The 13,458-nt window shown below is 44.6% G+C and overlaps 2 protein-coding genes across 4 annotated transcripts in view; one reads left to right on the top strand and one right to left on the bottom strand.

The window, feature by feature from the left end:
- etv4 (ETS variant transcription factor 4) overlaps positions 1-13,458 on the bottom strand; it is a 131,907-nt gene that overhangs the window by 78,875 nt on the left and 39,574 nt on the right. The gene's annotated exons all lie outside the window — the stretch shown is intronic.
- LOC144500836 (NPC intracellular cholesterol transporter 2-like) lies at positions 10,105-11,744 on the top strand. Its single transcript, XM_078224312.1, has 4 exons — positions 10,105-10,245; positions 10,406-10,457; positions 10,774-10,907; positions 11,727-11,744. Exons 1-4 carry the CDS (start codon positions 10,105-10,107, stop codon positions 11,742-11,744), a joined length of 345 nt encoding a protein of 114 aa, XP_078080438.1.

The following is a 13,458-nucleotide window of genomic DNA, read 5'->3' as shown; positions in this document are numbered from 1 at the left end:
CAATGGGACTGCTTCAAGTATTATTCAGTCTTATGGTACCCTAAACTGCTGATGCTGTATAATATAACCTGTTGACATTACAGGGTATGTTCTATTATACTAACAGCATCAGACAACCTCCAGTCCCATTTAAGTTCTGATTTATGACTTGGATCCCCTGGTAACCACAGTTCCCATCTGAGATCACTTCCACTTTGTCACAGCCACAGCAAGCCTGAAAGAAAACTGTGTTAAAACCCTGACTTTTCAGAACCCGTGAATGTTTGTTCGTGGATTCACACAGAGTCTTCAATATGAAATAGGTAAACCAATTATCTCAAAGCTATGTGTCATTTAACTATGTGGACAGATCTCTTAGGTCAGAAGGCTGTGGGTTCTATCCCCATACCAGGAAATGAAGCTCTTAATCATAAGCTGAGGGAATGCTGCACTGTCAGAAATGCTACCATGCAGATGAGACGTTAAAACTGCTGCCCTATCTTCCTATTCTAGTGTTAACGTAGATGCCAAATATTCCATGGCATGATTGGACGAAGAGCAAGGAGTTCTGCTGGTGTCCTGGTTAAATTTCCACTCTCAAAACAGCAAAGAGAGGGGAAAAAAATTAGCATTTATCTCATTGCTACTTCTGGCATCGGTGTGTAAAATAAGTGCGCTGTGCCGAAAAAACAGTAGCTATTTTGAGCTAACGCATTGCTTTTTTTTATTCGCTCGTGGGACACAGACGTCGCTGGCTGACCAGCATTTATTGCCTATCGCTAGTTGCCTGAGGGCAATTGAGAGTCAACCACATTGCTGTAGCTCTGGAGTTACGTGTAGGCCAGACCACGCAAGGACAGCAGATTTCCTTCCCTAAAGGACATTAGTGAACCAGATAGATTTTTTCCGACAATGTTTTCATGGTCATCGGTAGATTCTTTATTCCAGATATTTTTTTTATTGAATTCAAATTCCACTAACTGCCATGGCGGGATTTGAACCCCGGTCCCCAGACCATGAGCTGAGATTTTGGATTAATAGTCTAACAACAATACCACTAGGCCATCGCCTCCCTTGTCCTGGAAGCTTTGTGATATGGGATAGGGTGCTATTGGAACAAAAGTTTTATTTCAGTGAAAGGCAGAACCTGCAAGTGCTGGTGAAGATGGAGGGGACTCACACAACCTGACCGTTCGACCTCAGAAAGACAAGTGGAGAGTGCTTGGTTGCAGGCAAGATCTCTAGCACACCAAAGAGTAATACTGCCGATGGTCATTGGAAGGTTAGTGATCTGGGCCATTTCCCCCAACTGAAGGAGGTTGCAAATCCAGCTGTGGAGAGGGAAAAATCCAGAGGTCAGCTAAAGAAAGATAGGTGCCACTATGCTGAGGTTATCAGCCCCTATTATATTCTGCAGTATTAATAATCACTGTTTTAATGGGTTTTAAGGGACACATTGAACCATAGAAAGGTTAAAGTGCAAAAAGAGGCCACTCAGTCCATCATGGCTCTAGTAGTGTAGTACTAAGGCACATGGACCAGAATCCCTTCAGATTTGACACTTGACCACACACTGAAAATGGTTCAAGTAGTCATCAGCCAAGGGGGGATTACAAGGGATTTCAGTGACAGCAACACGGCTCTTGAATCCTATTCAGTGACTAGGGGCAGCACGGTGGCACAGTGCTTAGCATTGCTGCCTCACAGCACCAGGGACCTGGCTTCAATTCCAACCTTGGGACACTGTGTGGAGGTTGCTCGTTCTCCCAGTGTCTGTGTGGGTTTCCTCCGGGTGCTCCGGTTTCCTCCCACACTCCAAAGACGTGCAGGTTCAGTGAATTGGCAATGCTAAATTTCCCCTTAGTGTCCCAAGATGTGCAGGTTAGGGAGGATTGGCAGGGCAAATATGTGGGGTTTACGGGGATAGGGCGGGGGAGAGGGCCTGGGTAAGAGACTCTGTCAGAGAGTCAGTGCAGAATCGATGGGCCGAATGGCCTCTTCTGCACTGTAGGGATCCTATGAATGCTGTTGTGTAAAGCATGCCATTGTTAAAATTGGGCAAGAATGACATGTGGCGGTTTAAAGGGCTTACGACATTCCCTGCCTTGGCTCACAGTTGGATAATAATGAGTTAGGCAATGAACTGGAGTGGAACCACTTTCAGGAGAAAATGGGAAAAAATAGAACGAAAACAAACAAAAAAAAATTGTATTGTTATCCCAATGTTCTCTGAACATCCCCCAGTTCATCAACTTTTATTAGTAGCGTCAAGTAATAAAATATGTTGCCCTAGTGCCAGTTATCTGGTAAAAGTTAATGTGCATGGCATAGACAGGCTCACTTGAATGAAATCTGTTTTAATATATTTGTAGCTGATTGATTCGCCTCTCCCTGTTACTCTGCTCAACAAAGCAGAACTACGCATGGCTGGTTTAACAAATCCTATGACAGGGCTTTGAGAATTAATAAAGAAAAAGAGATAGCCATCCACTTTAGTGTAGAAATGATATTGATTGGCTAGATTTATCATTTGGGCTGTTATTAGAGAGGAAAAGGCTTGAAACCAAATGACAACCAGGTGGATTTGCTTCCTCTCAAGGATTTGCAGTTGGGTGTCACACAAAAAGCCAGTCAAAAGGATACAGTCACTATTCCTACTACCACATACACCAGAGTACAAGGAAAGTCCTGGAGAGTATTCACATCCCAGTGTACAATTCCTGCTCGAGTAACATAACTTGGCCAGAATTGGATTTGTACTAGGCTTTAAGGCCCAGTGAATGTGCATAATTGGAGACTTTGGACTTTGACATGGAGTTGGGGGAAGGGGGAGGGGTTCTGGCAGTTGGAGTTCCCTATCAACCAGGGGAGAACTGGTAATCAGGAGAGTTCCCAAACCCACCCTGGTGAATGGCTCGAGGATACTGGTTTATTGGTGCCCCCAGCCATTCTTTTCCTGTTAGAATCCTGCGGCCGGCGTGTGGACGGGGGCTGGAGTTTGGAGAGCAGGATGCCATTCTGCCCTGCTACCAAAAATGTTCATTTAGTTTCAGAGTACAGGAAGTTTGGGGTGGTGGACTGTAGGGTGTATGAACTGAAATGGCCTTCCTGGTCCACAGGTGTCGTACGATCTAGTGCAGTAGTTCCCAACCAGTGTGCTATGAAGACCCCCCCCCCTACCAAGTGTGCCATGACAAAATATTCAAAAATGATTTAAATTAAATACAATTAAACCTTTGTCTTCAGTATCTCCAAGACCCGATGAATCTTGGACCTCCCACGCACGCACCAACTGGGAAAGAGCCACACATGTGCGGTTTAGTTTCTTTACGTTGGTAAAACCCATTCGTATGACCAACGGGACTTGGAGCTGAAGGCAAAGGTCCCTATGTGCCCGCACAAAATGCACCAACGCAAAATGGGCGCAAAATCTTGGCAGAAACGAGAGAGACAGGAAGAGGTTAAAAGCAAAGTTCCCAGTAAGGGAAGGAGGAGTGTCTCAAAATGTTTTGATAGTATACAGGTGTGCCATGACATATAAAAGGTTGGGAACCACTGATCTAGTGCAGGAAATCAGTATGAAGGGCAATGACTGACAATAACCAGATGGATCCAGACAACCAAAATATTAGCCAGCAGCTAGATTTGAAGTAGACAGTCGCTAAAAGGTGGGTGTAATAGATGGTGGGTGACTCAATGAAGGTTGAAACTGAAAGGCTTTATTGCCTACAGAGTATTTATGTACAGGACAAACAAGGTATGAATTAACTACAAGTGCGACTGCTCCTTTGGACTCCCAGGCTCCAACTGCCAGTCGCTCTTGACTCATGTTCAGTGCCTTCCTGCCAATTGGTTCAGCTCCCATAGGGTCCTCGCCAGCCACCTGGCCCTCAGAACATGCCCCTCGTTCAAGGGCCAAACTACTACAGTGGGAGTCACACATGAAAGGAGTAACAAAAGGCAGGTTGTTTTATCTGGCTATGTAGGGTGAATTGCACCTAATATCGGAGCCTATGAAATGCAAGATTGAAACATTAGAACACAGGAACTCACAGCAGGAGTAGGCAATTCAGCCCCTCGAGCCTGCTCCGCCATTCAATACGATCATGGCTGATCTTGTCTTGGCCTCAACTCCACTTTCCTGTCTGTTCTCCATAACCCTTCAACCCATCACTCATTAAAAATCTGTCTCTCTCCTCCTTAAATTTACTCAATGTCCCAGCATCCACTTCACTCTGGGGTAGTGAATTCCACAGATTCACCAACCTTTGAGAGAAGTAGTTTCTCCTCATCTGTTTTTAATCTGCTATCCCTTATTGTAAATCCCTCCTCACCTCTGTCTTAAATCTGCCATCCCTTATCCTAAAACTATGACCTCTCTTTCTAGATTGCCCCACACAAGACGAAACATTCTCTCTACATCTACACTGTCAATAGCAGTTACTGTAAAAAGTTAAAGTTAATTTATTAGCCACAAGTAAGGCTTAGATTAACACTGCAATGAAGTTACTGTGAAATTCCCTGAGTCGCCACACTCCGGTGCCTGTTGGGGGCAACGCACCTAACCAGCACGTCTTTCAGACTGTGGGAGGAAACCGGAGCACCCGGAGGAAACCCACACAGACACGGGGAGAACGTGCAAACTCCACACAGACAGTAACCCAAGCTAGGAATCGAACCCGGCTCCCTGGTGCTGTGAGGCAGCAGTGCTAACCATTCTGCCATTGTAATTATATTCATTAATGTTAGTGATGATCATTAACTGCAAAAAGAAAGAGGAAAATGGTTGGAAAAAAAATTCTTACTTTACCCTACAAGGAATGGTAGGAGATGCCTTCAGGTTTTACATATATGTATATTGATCAGGCCCTGTCTTGTCTACTCAGCTGAACATACAAGAACCCATGCTACTGATCAAATGGCAACAAGGATCTCTCCCTCAACCAAGACTTCCAAAACTAAATGATCTGGTTAGTCATTCACATATTGTTTGTGGTACCTCCTGCCTGCTTAACTGAGCTTCAGAACTAATTAAACCACTGCTTCTGAAGCAGTAGAGATCATCCTGTGGATGTGATAAAGTGCTAAGTTGAATCAGAATAGAACCAGGAGGTTAGTCTGTCCATCATGCCTGTGTAAGCGTTCTCCAAGGCGGCCTTCGCGACACACGACAGCGCAGAGTCGCGGAGCAGAAACTGATAGCCAGGTTCCGCACACACAAGGACGGCCTCAACCGGGATATTGGGTTTATGTCACACTATTTCACATAAATATTTCTGCTTTTTTCCTCCTGAGTCTTTATCATGCGATCCTAGAATCAGAATTTATGTCACACTATTTGTAACTCCCACAGTTGCGTGGACCTGCAGAGTTTCACTGGCTGTCTTGTCTGGAGACAATACACATCTTTTTAGCCTGTCTTGATGCTCTCTCCACTCCCATTGTTTTGTTTCTTAAAGACTGGATTAGTTGTAAGTATTCGCATTCCAACCATTATTCATGTAAATTGAGTCTGTGTCTTATAAGTTCTGTTTGTGAACAGAATTCCCACTCACCTGAAGAAGGGGCTCAGAGCCTCGAAAGCTTGTGTGGCTTTTGCTACCAAATAAACCTGTTGGACTTTAACCTGGTGTTGTTAAACTTCTTACTGTGTTTACCCCAGTCCAACGCCGGCATCTCCACATCATCATGCCTGTGTCAGCTCTTTGAGATAAATGCAAGTCTGGTCTTCTCATTACAAACTTAACATGCCACACTGGCATCTCCACTGATACAAGTGGAGGTTTTATCCCAATAACATTTGGGCAGCACGGTGGCACAGTGGTTAGCACTGCTGCCTTACAATGCCAGGGACCCGGGTGACAGTCTGTGTGAGTTTCCTCATACATTCATACAAGATGTGTGACCATGCTAAATTGCCCCTTAGTGTCAGGGGAATAACAGGGTAAATACATGGGGTTACCAGGATAGGGCCTGGGTGGGATTATTGTTGGTGCAGGGTCGATGGGCTGAATGGCCTTCTTCTGCACGATGATTCTATGATTGCAATTTCTATGATTACTTGTTCATAACGTGCTGAGGAGCTAGATATATTTCTAATAAACAAGGGATAAAGGGATATGGGGAACAGGTGGGGAGGTGGATTCGAGACCAGAAAGAGGTGAGCCATGATCTGATTGAATGGCAGAGCAGGCTCGAAGGGCTGAATTATCTACTTCTGCTCCTAATCCCTATTTTCCTACGAGGAATCACAAAATTATAGGACACAACACACAAATGTGTCTAAACTGGCTCTTTGAAAGGGTCAGTCCCACTCCCCTCCTATTTCCCCCCAAGCTGGGTAAATTGTGTCAGATGTTTATTTAATCACCTTCTGAGAATTATTATTGAATCTGCATCCATCGTCCTTTCAGCCTGAGTTCCACATCACAGTAACTTGCTGTGTTTTTCAAAAATTGTGTCTTCTTGTTTTAACTTCTTTTGCCAATGACCTCAAATCTGTACCCTCTGGTTTACTGACCAGTCTCTGGCTCAGTCAAAATTATTTTTTAGTGTTAAGAAATTATGAAACCTACATCTGAATGAAGCTAAGAAATTGAATTATTTGATTTGGGATTTTCTAGACTGGATGGCTTTGCATTGCTCATTTTTTCCAGTAACCCTCTGGCTTCCGTTGCACACTGACACTTGCTAGTTATGGTTTCATGGATTCAGAGAGTGCTCCCACAACTAACTCCGAGAGGCCGTTAATTACATTTTGAGTCTTGACTGGAAGTGCTGGCAGGATACTTGAGTGGACAGCACAACAGGCGAGTCTGAACTGCCTGCAGCCACTCCCAGCAGAGCTAACTGGACAGCAGTCAAGAGCAAAAACATCTGTGGATTGTTCCCATTCTGAATCTTGCACACTCAGCTAACATTCTTTTTGATTCATTCATGGGGACCTGGGTGCCGCTGGCTGGCCAGCATTTATTGCCCATCCCTTGTTGCCCAAGGGCAGTTGAGAATCAACCACATTGCTGTGGCTCTGGAGTCACATGTAGGCCAGACCAGGTAAGGATGGCAGATTTCCTTCCCTAAAAGGTAGTTAGTGAACCAGGTGGCTTTTTTCAACAATTGACAATGGTCATCAGTAGATTCTTAATTCCAGATTTTTTTTAAAAATTGAATTCAAATTCCACCATCTGTTGTGGCAGGATTTGAATCCAAGTCCCCAGAACATTAGTTGAGTTTCTGGATGAATAGTTAAGCGATAATACCACTAGGCCATTGCCTCCCCTCTACTGCTATGGCTGCAGTTGAAAAGCACAAACTACTGCGCTTTTATAATGATGTAAGGGATTGTGTAAACACTTTGTGGATACAATTATCTAAACTAGGCACAAAACGGCATCAGCAGCAGAGCTGAATGTCGAACCTGGAACACTGGCACTGTGAGGGCATGTTAGACCTTTCAATAAGATCACTCCTCATTTTTCTGAACTCCGATACATAAAGGCCCAACCTGTTCAACCCTTCCCTGCGAAGGGATTGTCTTATCCCAGAAATATAAAGAAAAAGCAAGAAAGGTTAAAAAAAATAAGAGTAATACTGGGGTCACACGAAACTGTAATCTAGCATGTTTCAACTCCTTTAAGGGATGAAGGGCACAATTTGGAAGGAAAAAGAAATAAATAGCACGTTTCCTAACTGATTTACATTCATATTCCTTTGAAAGGCAGGTTAAGTGAGCCCTAAAGTGGTGCATTAAAGTCTCGGACGTGTTCCATGAGAAACAAAAACATTTACCTAGGACGCCCACTGCATTAAAAGCTCTCAACCAAGCCCAACCATTCTTTCCAGGTTAATTATGACTTTACAGAGATTGGACCGTATTGACATAGTAATACTGTATTGCCATTTAATATGGCAACGTGCTCATCATAAAGCTCCAATGATAATGCAACCTCTTTCATAAGAGTGCTGTTTAAATCACTTACCTGCATCCACAATATGAATTGGAGGGATAACACTTTCATTATGCTCAATGATTAACCTCAACCTTGCTTTCAAATGACTACCTATGCCATATTTTGCAATTGAGTGCAGAATTGCTACTGTAATAAGGGAGTTAGCTTACTGAAATCATAGGATTTATAAAACTGTCTATTGGATTTATTTTTAGCAGCTGGGTGCAGTCAGAAACTATTTGCTTCCTGCAAAGTAAGGAAAGAACCTTGCGGTGTAAACTGGTTGCCTCTCTCTCTCTCGGCATGCCACCAGATATCTCAACCACTCTTTAATCAGTTGAATCTCAGGCAATTTGTTTGTCTTTCTTGTCATTTGCTGTTGTAGAGCTGCTTTTCAATACATCCCAATGTGATCAGATCCGAAAACCTTGCCTTCTGATAGGCAATCCTTCTTGTCTCTAGATATCAACCACTCACTGATCCGTAAATGGATGGAGCGATGCTGGTATTGCTTCTTTAGGAGTTCCTTTCTTCTTGCTGTGAGCCCCAAATATGGCAGTCTTCTTGCTTTTCCTTCTCCTGCATGATCTCCCGTGCCAACTTCAAATCTCACTCCAGCCTGGATCTCAAAACTGAGGAGACTTTTGCCCTCTTCCAACATGGTGGCGGCATGGTGGCACAGCGGTTAGCACTGCTGCCTCACAGCGCCAGGGACCAGGGTTCAATTCCGGCCATGGGTGACTGTCAATGTGGAGACTGCACATGCCCCTTGTGTCCAAGTGGATTTCCTCCAGGTGCTCCGGTTTCCTCCCACTCTCCAAAGATGCGCGGATTAGATTATTTGGCTTTTGTAAATTGTCCCTTAGTGTCAGGGGGACCAGCAGGGTAAATACGTGGGGTTACGGGGATAGGGCCTGGATGGGATTGTTGTCAGTGCAGGCTCGCTGGGCCGAATCACCTCGCTCCGCACTGTGGGAATTCTATGATTCTAACCAACAGCAATCAAAAAGTCAAGCTCGGCACCATTTAACCACACTCCCTGATTTGTGCCGTCTTCCTTCTTATTCTTTTCAAACTTCCTGCACTTTGTTCCTCCACCTCAATACAAGTCAGACTCAATAACAACAATAAGTTGCACTGAGTTTGCACCTTTAGTGTAAGGACAAAACTGAAATCTAAGCTGTGTTAAGGGAAGTGACAGAAGACTTGGTCAAAGATGAAGGTTTCAAAGAAGACAACAAAGTGACAAGACACAACAATCTAGAAAAGACAGTCCAGAGTTTTGACGACAAGATGGCTGAAGGGTGTGGGGAGTGACGAGGGGAGGAAGGTATGGGGGCATGGAGAAGGAGACAAAGTTTCAAATTTATTTATTAGTCACATGTAGGCTTACATTAACACTGCAATGAAGTCACTGTGAAAATCCTCTAATCATCACACTATGGCACCCGTTCAGGTACACCGAGGGGGAATTTAGCACAGCCCAATGCATCTTGCACATCTTTCGGACTGTGGGAGGAAATCGGAGCACCCGGAGGAAACCCATGCAGACACGGGGAGAATGTGCAGACTCCACACAGACAGCGACCCAAGCTGAGAGTGTGGGCGTGTAAGTGCATTAGGTTGGAAGACACTACAGAAGTCAAGACATGACTCACAGCAAATAAATAGGAATAATAACTGAAAATTCATAACGCAGAGAGTTTAACTGATACCAATGAATGAGTCATACAAACCGAGAAAGTCCCTGACTTGATCGTGGGTGGGCCATGCCTCTTTATTAAGATAAATTTTAATATTGGAACAGAAAAGGTTGGAGGCACAAGCTACATTTTCAACTAAAGCAGTGATTTCCCAATTAGTCTCTTAGTTCCCAGGGTATCATGAGTTGTTAGGCACATCACCAATCTTCCACCATCTATTCACACTTAAAGAGGCACGGTAAGGCCTGGTGTAACCTATAATTAATTCATTAAGAAAAATACTGGGTTTTAATTGCACTAAATTAGGTAGTTGGATCTTTCCTTTATCACTTATCCCTCAAAAGAGCGATTTAAAAATCATGTACCTCAATTCTGCTGGTTAATGTATAATGTGGTGTTAAGTTGTCCAATTCTGACAATGAATAGGCCTGCTTAAAACAGAACCAGTGCTTCGGTTAGACAGCGTATGGAGGATGCAGGCTGTGTGTGGGTTAATGGTTGCTCTCCCGGCTCTGATGGCTGTGCATGAGGCCCAGTCCATCAGGTTTCACCACTGTGGTCCTAAAGGTGAACAAATTATATTGGATATCACCCCCTGCCCCTCTCTGCCATGTGTTCCGAAAGACGTGCTGGTTAGGTGCATTGACCATGCTACCTTCTCCCTCAGTGTACCCGAACAGGTGCCGGAGTGTGGCGACTAGGGGATTTTCACAGTAACTTCACTGCAGTGTTAATGGAAGCCTACTTGTGACACTAAAAGAAACTTAACTTAAACTTCTTCACAAAGGACAAACCTACAGTGTGAACGTCACCTGGGGGCAACACGGTGGCACAGTGGTTAGCACTGCTGCCTCACAGCACCAAGGACCCGGGTTCGATTCCCAGCTTGGCTTACTGTCTGTGTGGAGTTTGTACGTTCTCTCCATGTCTGTGTGGGTTTCCTCCGGGTGCTCCGGTTTCCTCCCAGAGTCCGAAAGACGTGCTGGTTAGGTGCATTTGCCATGCTAAATTCTCCCTCAGTGTACCCAAACAGGTGCCGGAGTGTTGCAACTAGGGGATTTTCACAGTGCCTTCATTGCAGTGTTAACGCAAGCCTACTTGTAACAATAATAAATAAACTTTAAAACTTAACTCTTTACCAGCACAACCTCGAGCCAGGCAAGGTGTGGCCACGGTTCATGGCATCCTAGTTGGAATTTCAGTTCCTTTTCTTATTCCAAACTCTGATGGTTGCAAATCTGGGATTCAGTGCCCCAGATACATCAATTCATTACCAGTAACAGATAAATATCTATCAGTTGAGTTGCAGATCAAACCAGAGGGCACAACCTCAGGCTAAAGGGACGATCCTTTAAAACAGAGGAGGAGGAGGAATTTCTTCAGCCAGGGAGTGCTGAATCGGTGGAACTCTTTGCCGCAGAAGGCTGTGGAGGCCAGATCACCGAGTGTCTTTAAGACAGAGATAGATAGGTTCTTGATTGATAAGGGGATCAGGAGAATGGGGATGAGAAAAATATCAGCCATGATTGAATGGCGGAGCAGATTCAATGGGTCGAGTGGCCTAATTCTGCTCCTATGTCTTATGGTCTAATATCTTCTGCTGGGCAATCCCTGTCAAGATCTCTCCAGCTCAGTCAGACTACTGAATATTAACTGCAGTAATAGTTTGAATATTGCGGTCAGCTGCACAATGGGAAATTTAAACAGATGTCTTTTCATGTGAGATTTTTCATATTTTTACAAAATCGTGTCATAGAATCCCCACAGTGCAGATGGAGGCCACTCATCCCACTGAGCCTGCACCGACCACAATCCCACCCAGACCCTATCCCTGGAGTCCCACTTATTTACCCTGCTAATCCCCCTGACACTAAAGGGCAATTCAGCATGGTAAATCAACCTGACGCACACATCTTTGGACTGTGAGAGGAAATTGGAGCACCTGGAGGAAACCCACACAGACACGGGGAGAACGTGCAGACAGTGACCTGAATCCGGAATTGAACCCGGACGCTGTGAGGCAGAAGTGAAACCACTGTGCCACAGTGCCGCCCGTGTGCCTCTGGGCCACCTGTCCTTGTAACTTAATCTCTAGATGAACATTGTGACCTGAATTTGGCTTCAATACTAAAGATCAGTTTCGTAAATTAACCTGACCGGCTCAATAAAAAGAGATTTTTTTCATCTAATGTTAAAGTGCATCTGGGTTGCAAAACTGCACTTACTGGAGAAAGACCCATTAAAAACTTAAGTGAAAAATAAATAGAATTAAATTGGATGGTGGGGAGGAGGGGCTGAAGTTTCATAACCACAGCTGGAAGGAAGTGATTGACAGGTTGTCACATTTATTGGTTTTAAAGTTTTACATTTATTGGCGTCAAATGTTTCTTAGAAGTTGGCGGGGTGAAGTAAAAGCAAATACTTCATGTATACATACAGCAGGTCTGTCTGTATCTATACAGAGAAAAACAATATATCGTTGGAAGATAAAACGTGAGTCAGTACTTCAGAAATGTCTCTTTCCTGCTCCAATCTCGCCACGCCATTGGTGTTGAAGAACTTACTTCACTTTAGCTTCAAACAAAAGATCACACACACGCACGACACAGATTCTTAGAAAGGAAAGCCTCTGGGCAAACTATTTGCCCATAGAGGTTGCAAATACCAGTTAGAGTACAGCAAGACCTCAGTTGAAGTTATTCTGATTTAACGGGAAACCCGTGGCAGGGGTTTGTGGGACCAGAAAATCCTGCCTGCGGTATTGGCTGGAAAATTCCGGCCAGTGCCCTTTCCCTGAAGCTAATCCAAAAGGGTAATTGTAAACTGGATGGGTCTTTCATGTATAAAGACACTAACTGTCTCAATCTCTCATGGTGGGAAAGCCAATACACAATGTATGATCGACCCGACCCACTGACTTTATTTGGAAAAGGACTTGGACTTGTAAAAGTTTACGTGAGTGCGTCAGCCATGTTTTTTGCCTTCTTTTAAAACAACGGGAAGCTGGTACACCGCCCCCCCATTATACAAAACACTTTGATCATGGACTGTTAGCCCATAGGGCGGCACGGTAGCACAGTGGTTAGCACTGCTGCTTCACAGCTCCAGGGTCCCGGGTTCGATTCCCATCTCGGGTCACTGTCTGTGTGGAGTTTGCACATTCTCCTCGTGTCTGCGTGGGTTTCCTCCGGGTGCTCTGGTTTCCTTCCACAGTCCAAAGATGTGCGGGTTAGGTTGATTGGCCAGGTTAAAAATTGCCCCTTAGAGTCCTGAGATGCGTACATTAGCGGGTAAAATATGTGGGGGTAGGGCCTGGGTGGGATTGTGGTCGGTGCAGACTCGATGGGCCGAATGACCTCCTTCTGCACTGTAGGGTTTCTATGATTTCTATGATAAATTATATATGTAATAAATCATACGTGCCACCTTTGATTACAATCATAGAATCCCTCCAGTGCAGGAAGAGACCATTCAATCCATCGAGCCTGCACTAACAACAATCCCACCTATCCCCGTAACCCCATGTATTTACACTGTGAGCCCCCCTAACACTAAGGGGCAAATTAGCACGGCCAATCAATCTAACCCGCACATCTCTGGACTGTGGGAGGAAACCGGAGCACCCGGGGGAAACCCACGCAGACACGGGGAGAACGTGCAAACTCCACAAAGACAGTAACCCAAGGCCGGAATTGAACCTGGGTCCCTGGCGCTGAGAGGCAGCAGTGCTAACCACTGTGTCAACGTGACGCCCCCATGTTGCATCCTTTTAAATAAAAAATTCAGGAGATGTGCAATTATAGTGATATATAACTGAATTTAATGCA

Source organism: Mustelus asterias, chromosome 11 (genome assembly GCF_964213995.1).
Source record: "Mustelus asterias chromosome 11, sMusAst1.hap1.1, whole genome shotgun sequence".
NCBI lineage: Eukaryota > Metazoa > Chordata > Chondrichthyes > Carcharhiniformes > Triakidae > Mustelus > Mustelus asterias.
This window is presented reverse-complemented; position numbering and strand designations above follow the sequence as displayed.

Coding starts and splice junctions, on each gene's coding strand:
- LOC144500836 (XM_078224312.1), top strand. CDS start 10,105: ATGCAGGCTGTGTGTGGGTTAATGGTTGCTCTCCCGGCTCTGATGGCT. Junction 10,246..10,405: donor CCTGCCCCTCTCTGCCATGT/GTTCCGAAAGAC, acceptor ACTTAACTTAAA/CTTCTTCACAAAGGACAAAC. Junction 10,458..10,773: donor CGTCACCTGGGGGCAACACG/GTGGCACAGTGG, acceptor ACTCTTTACCAG/CACAACCTCGAGCCAGGCAA.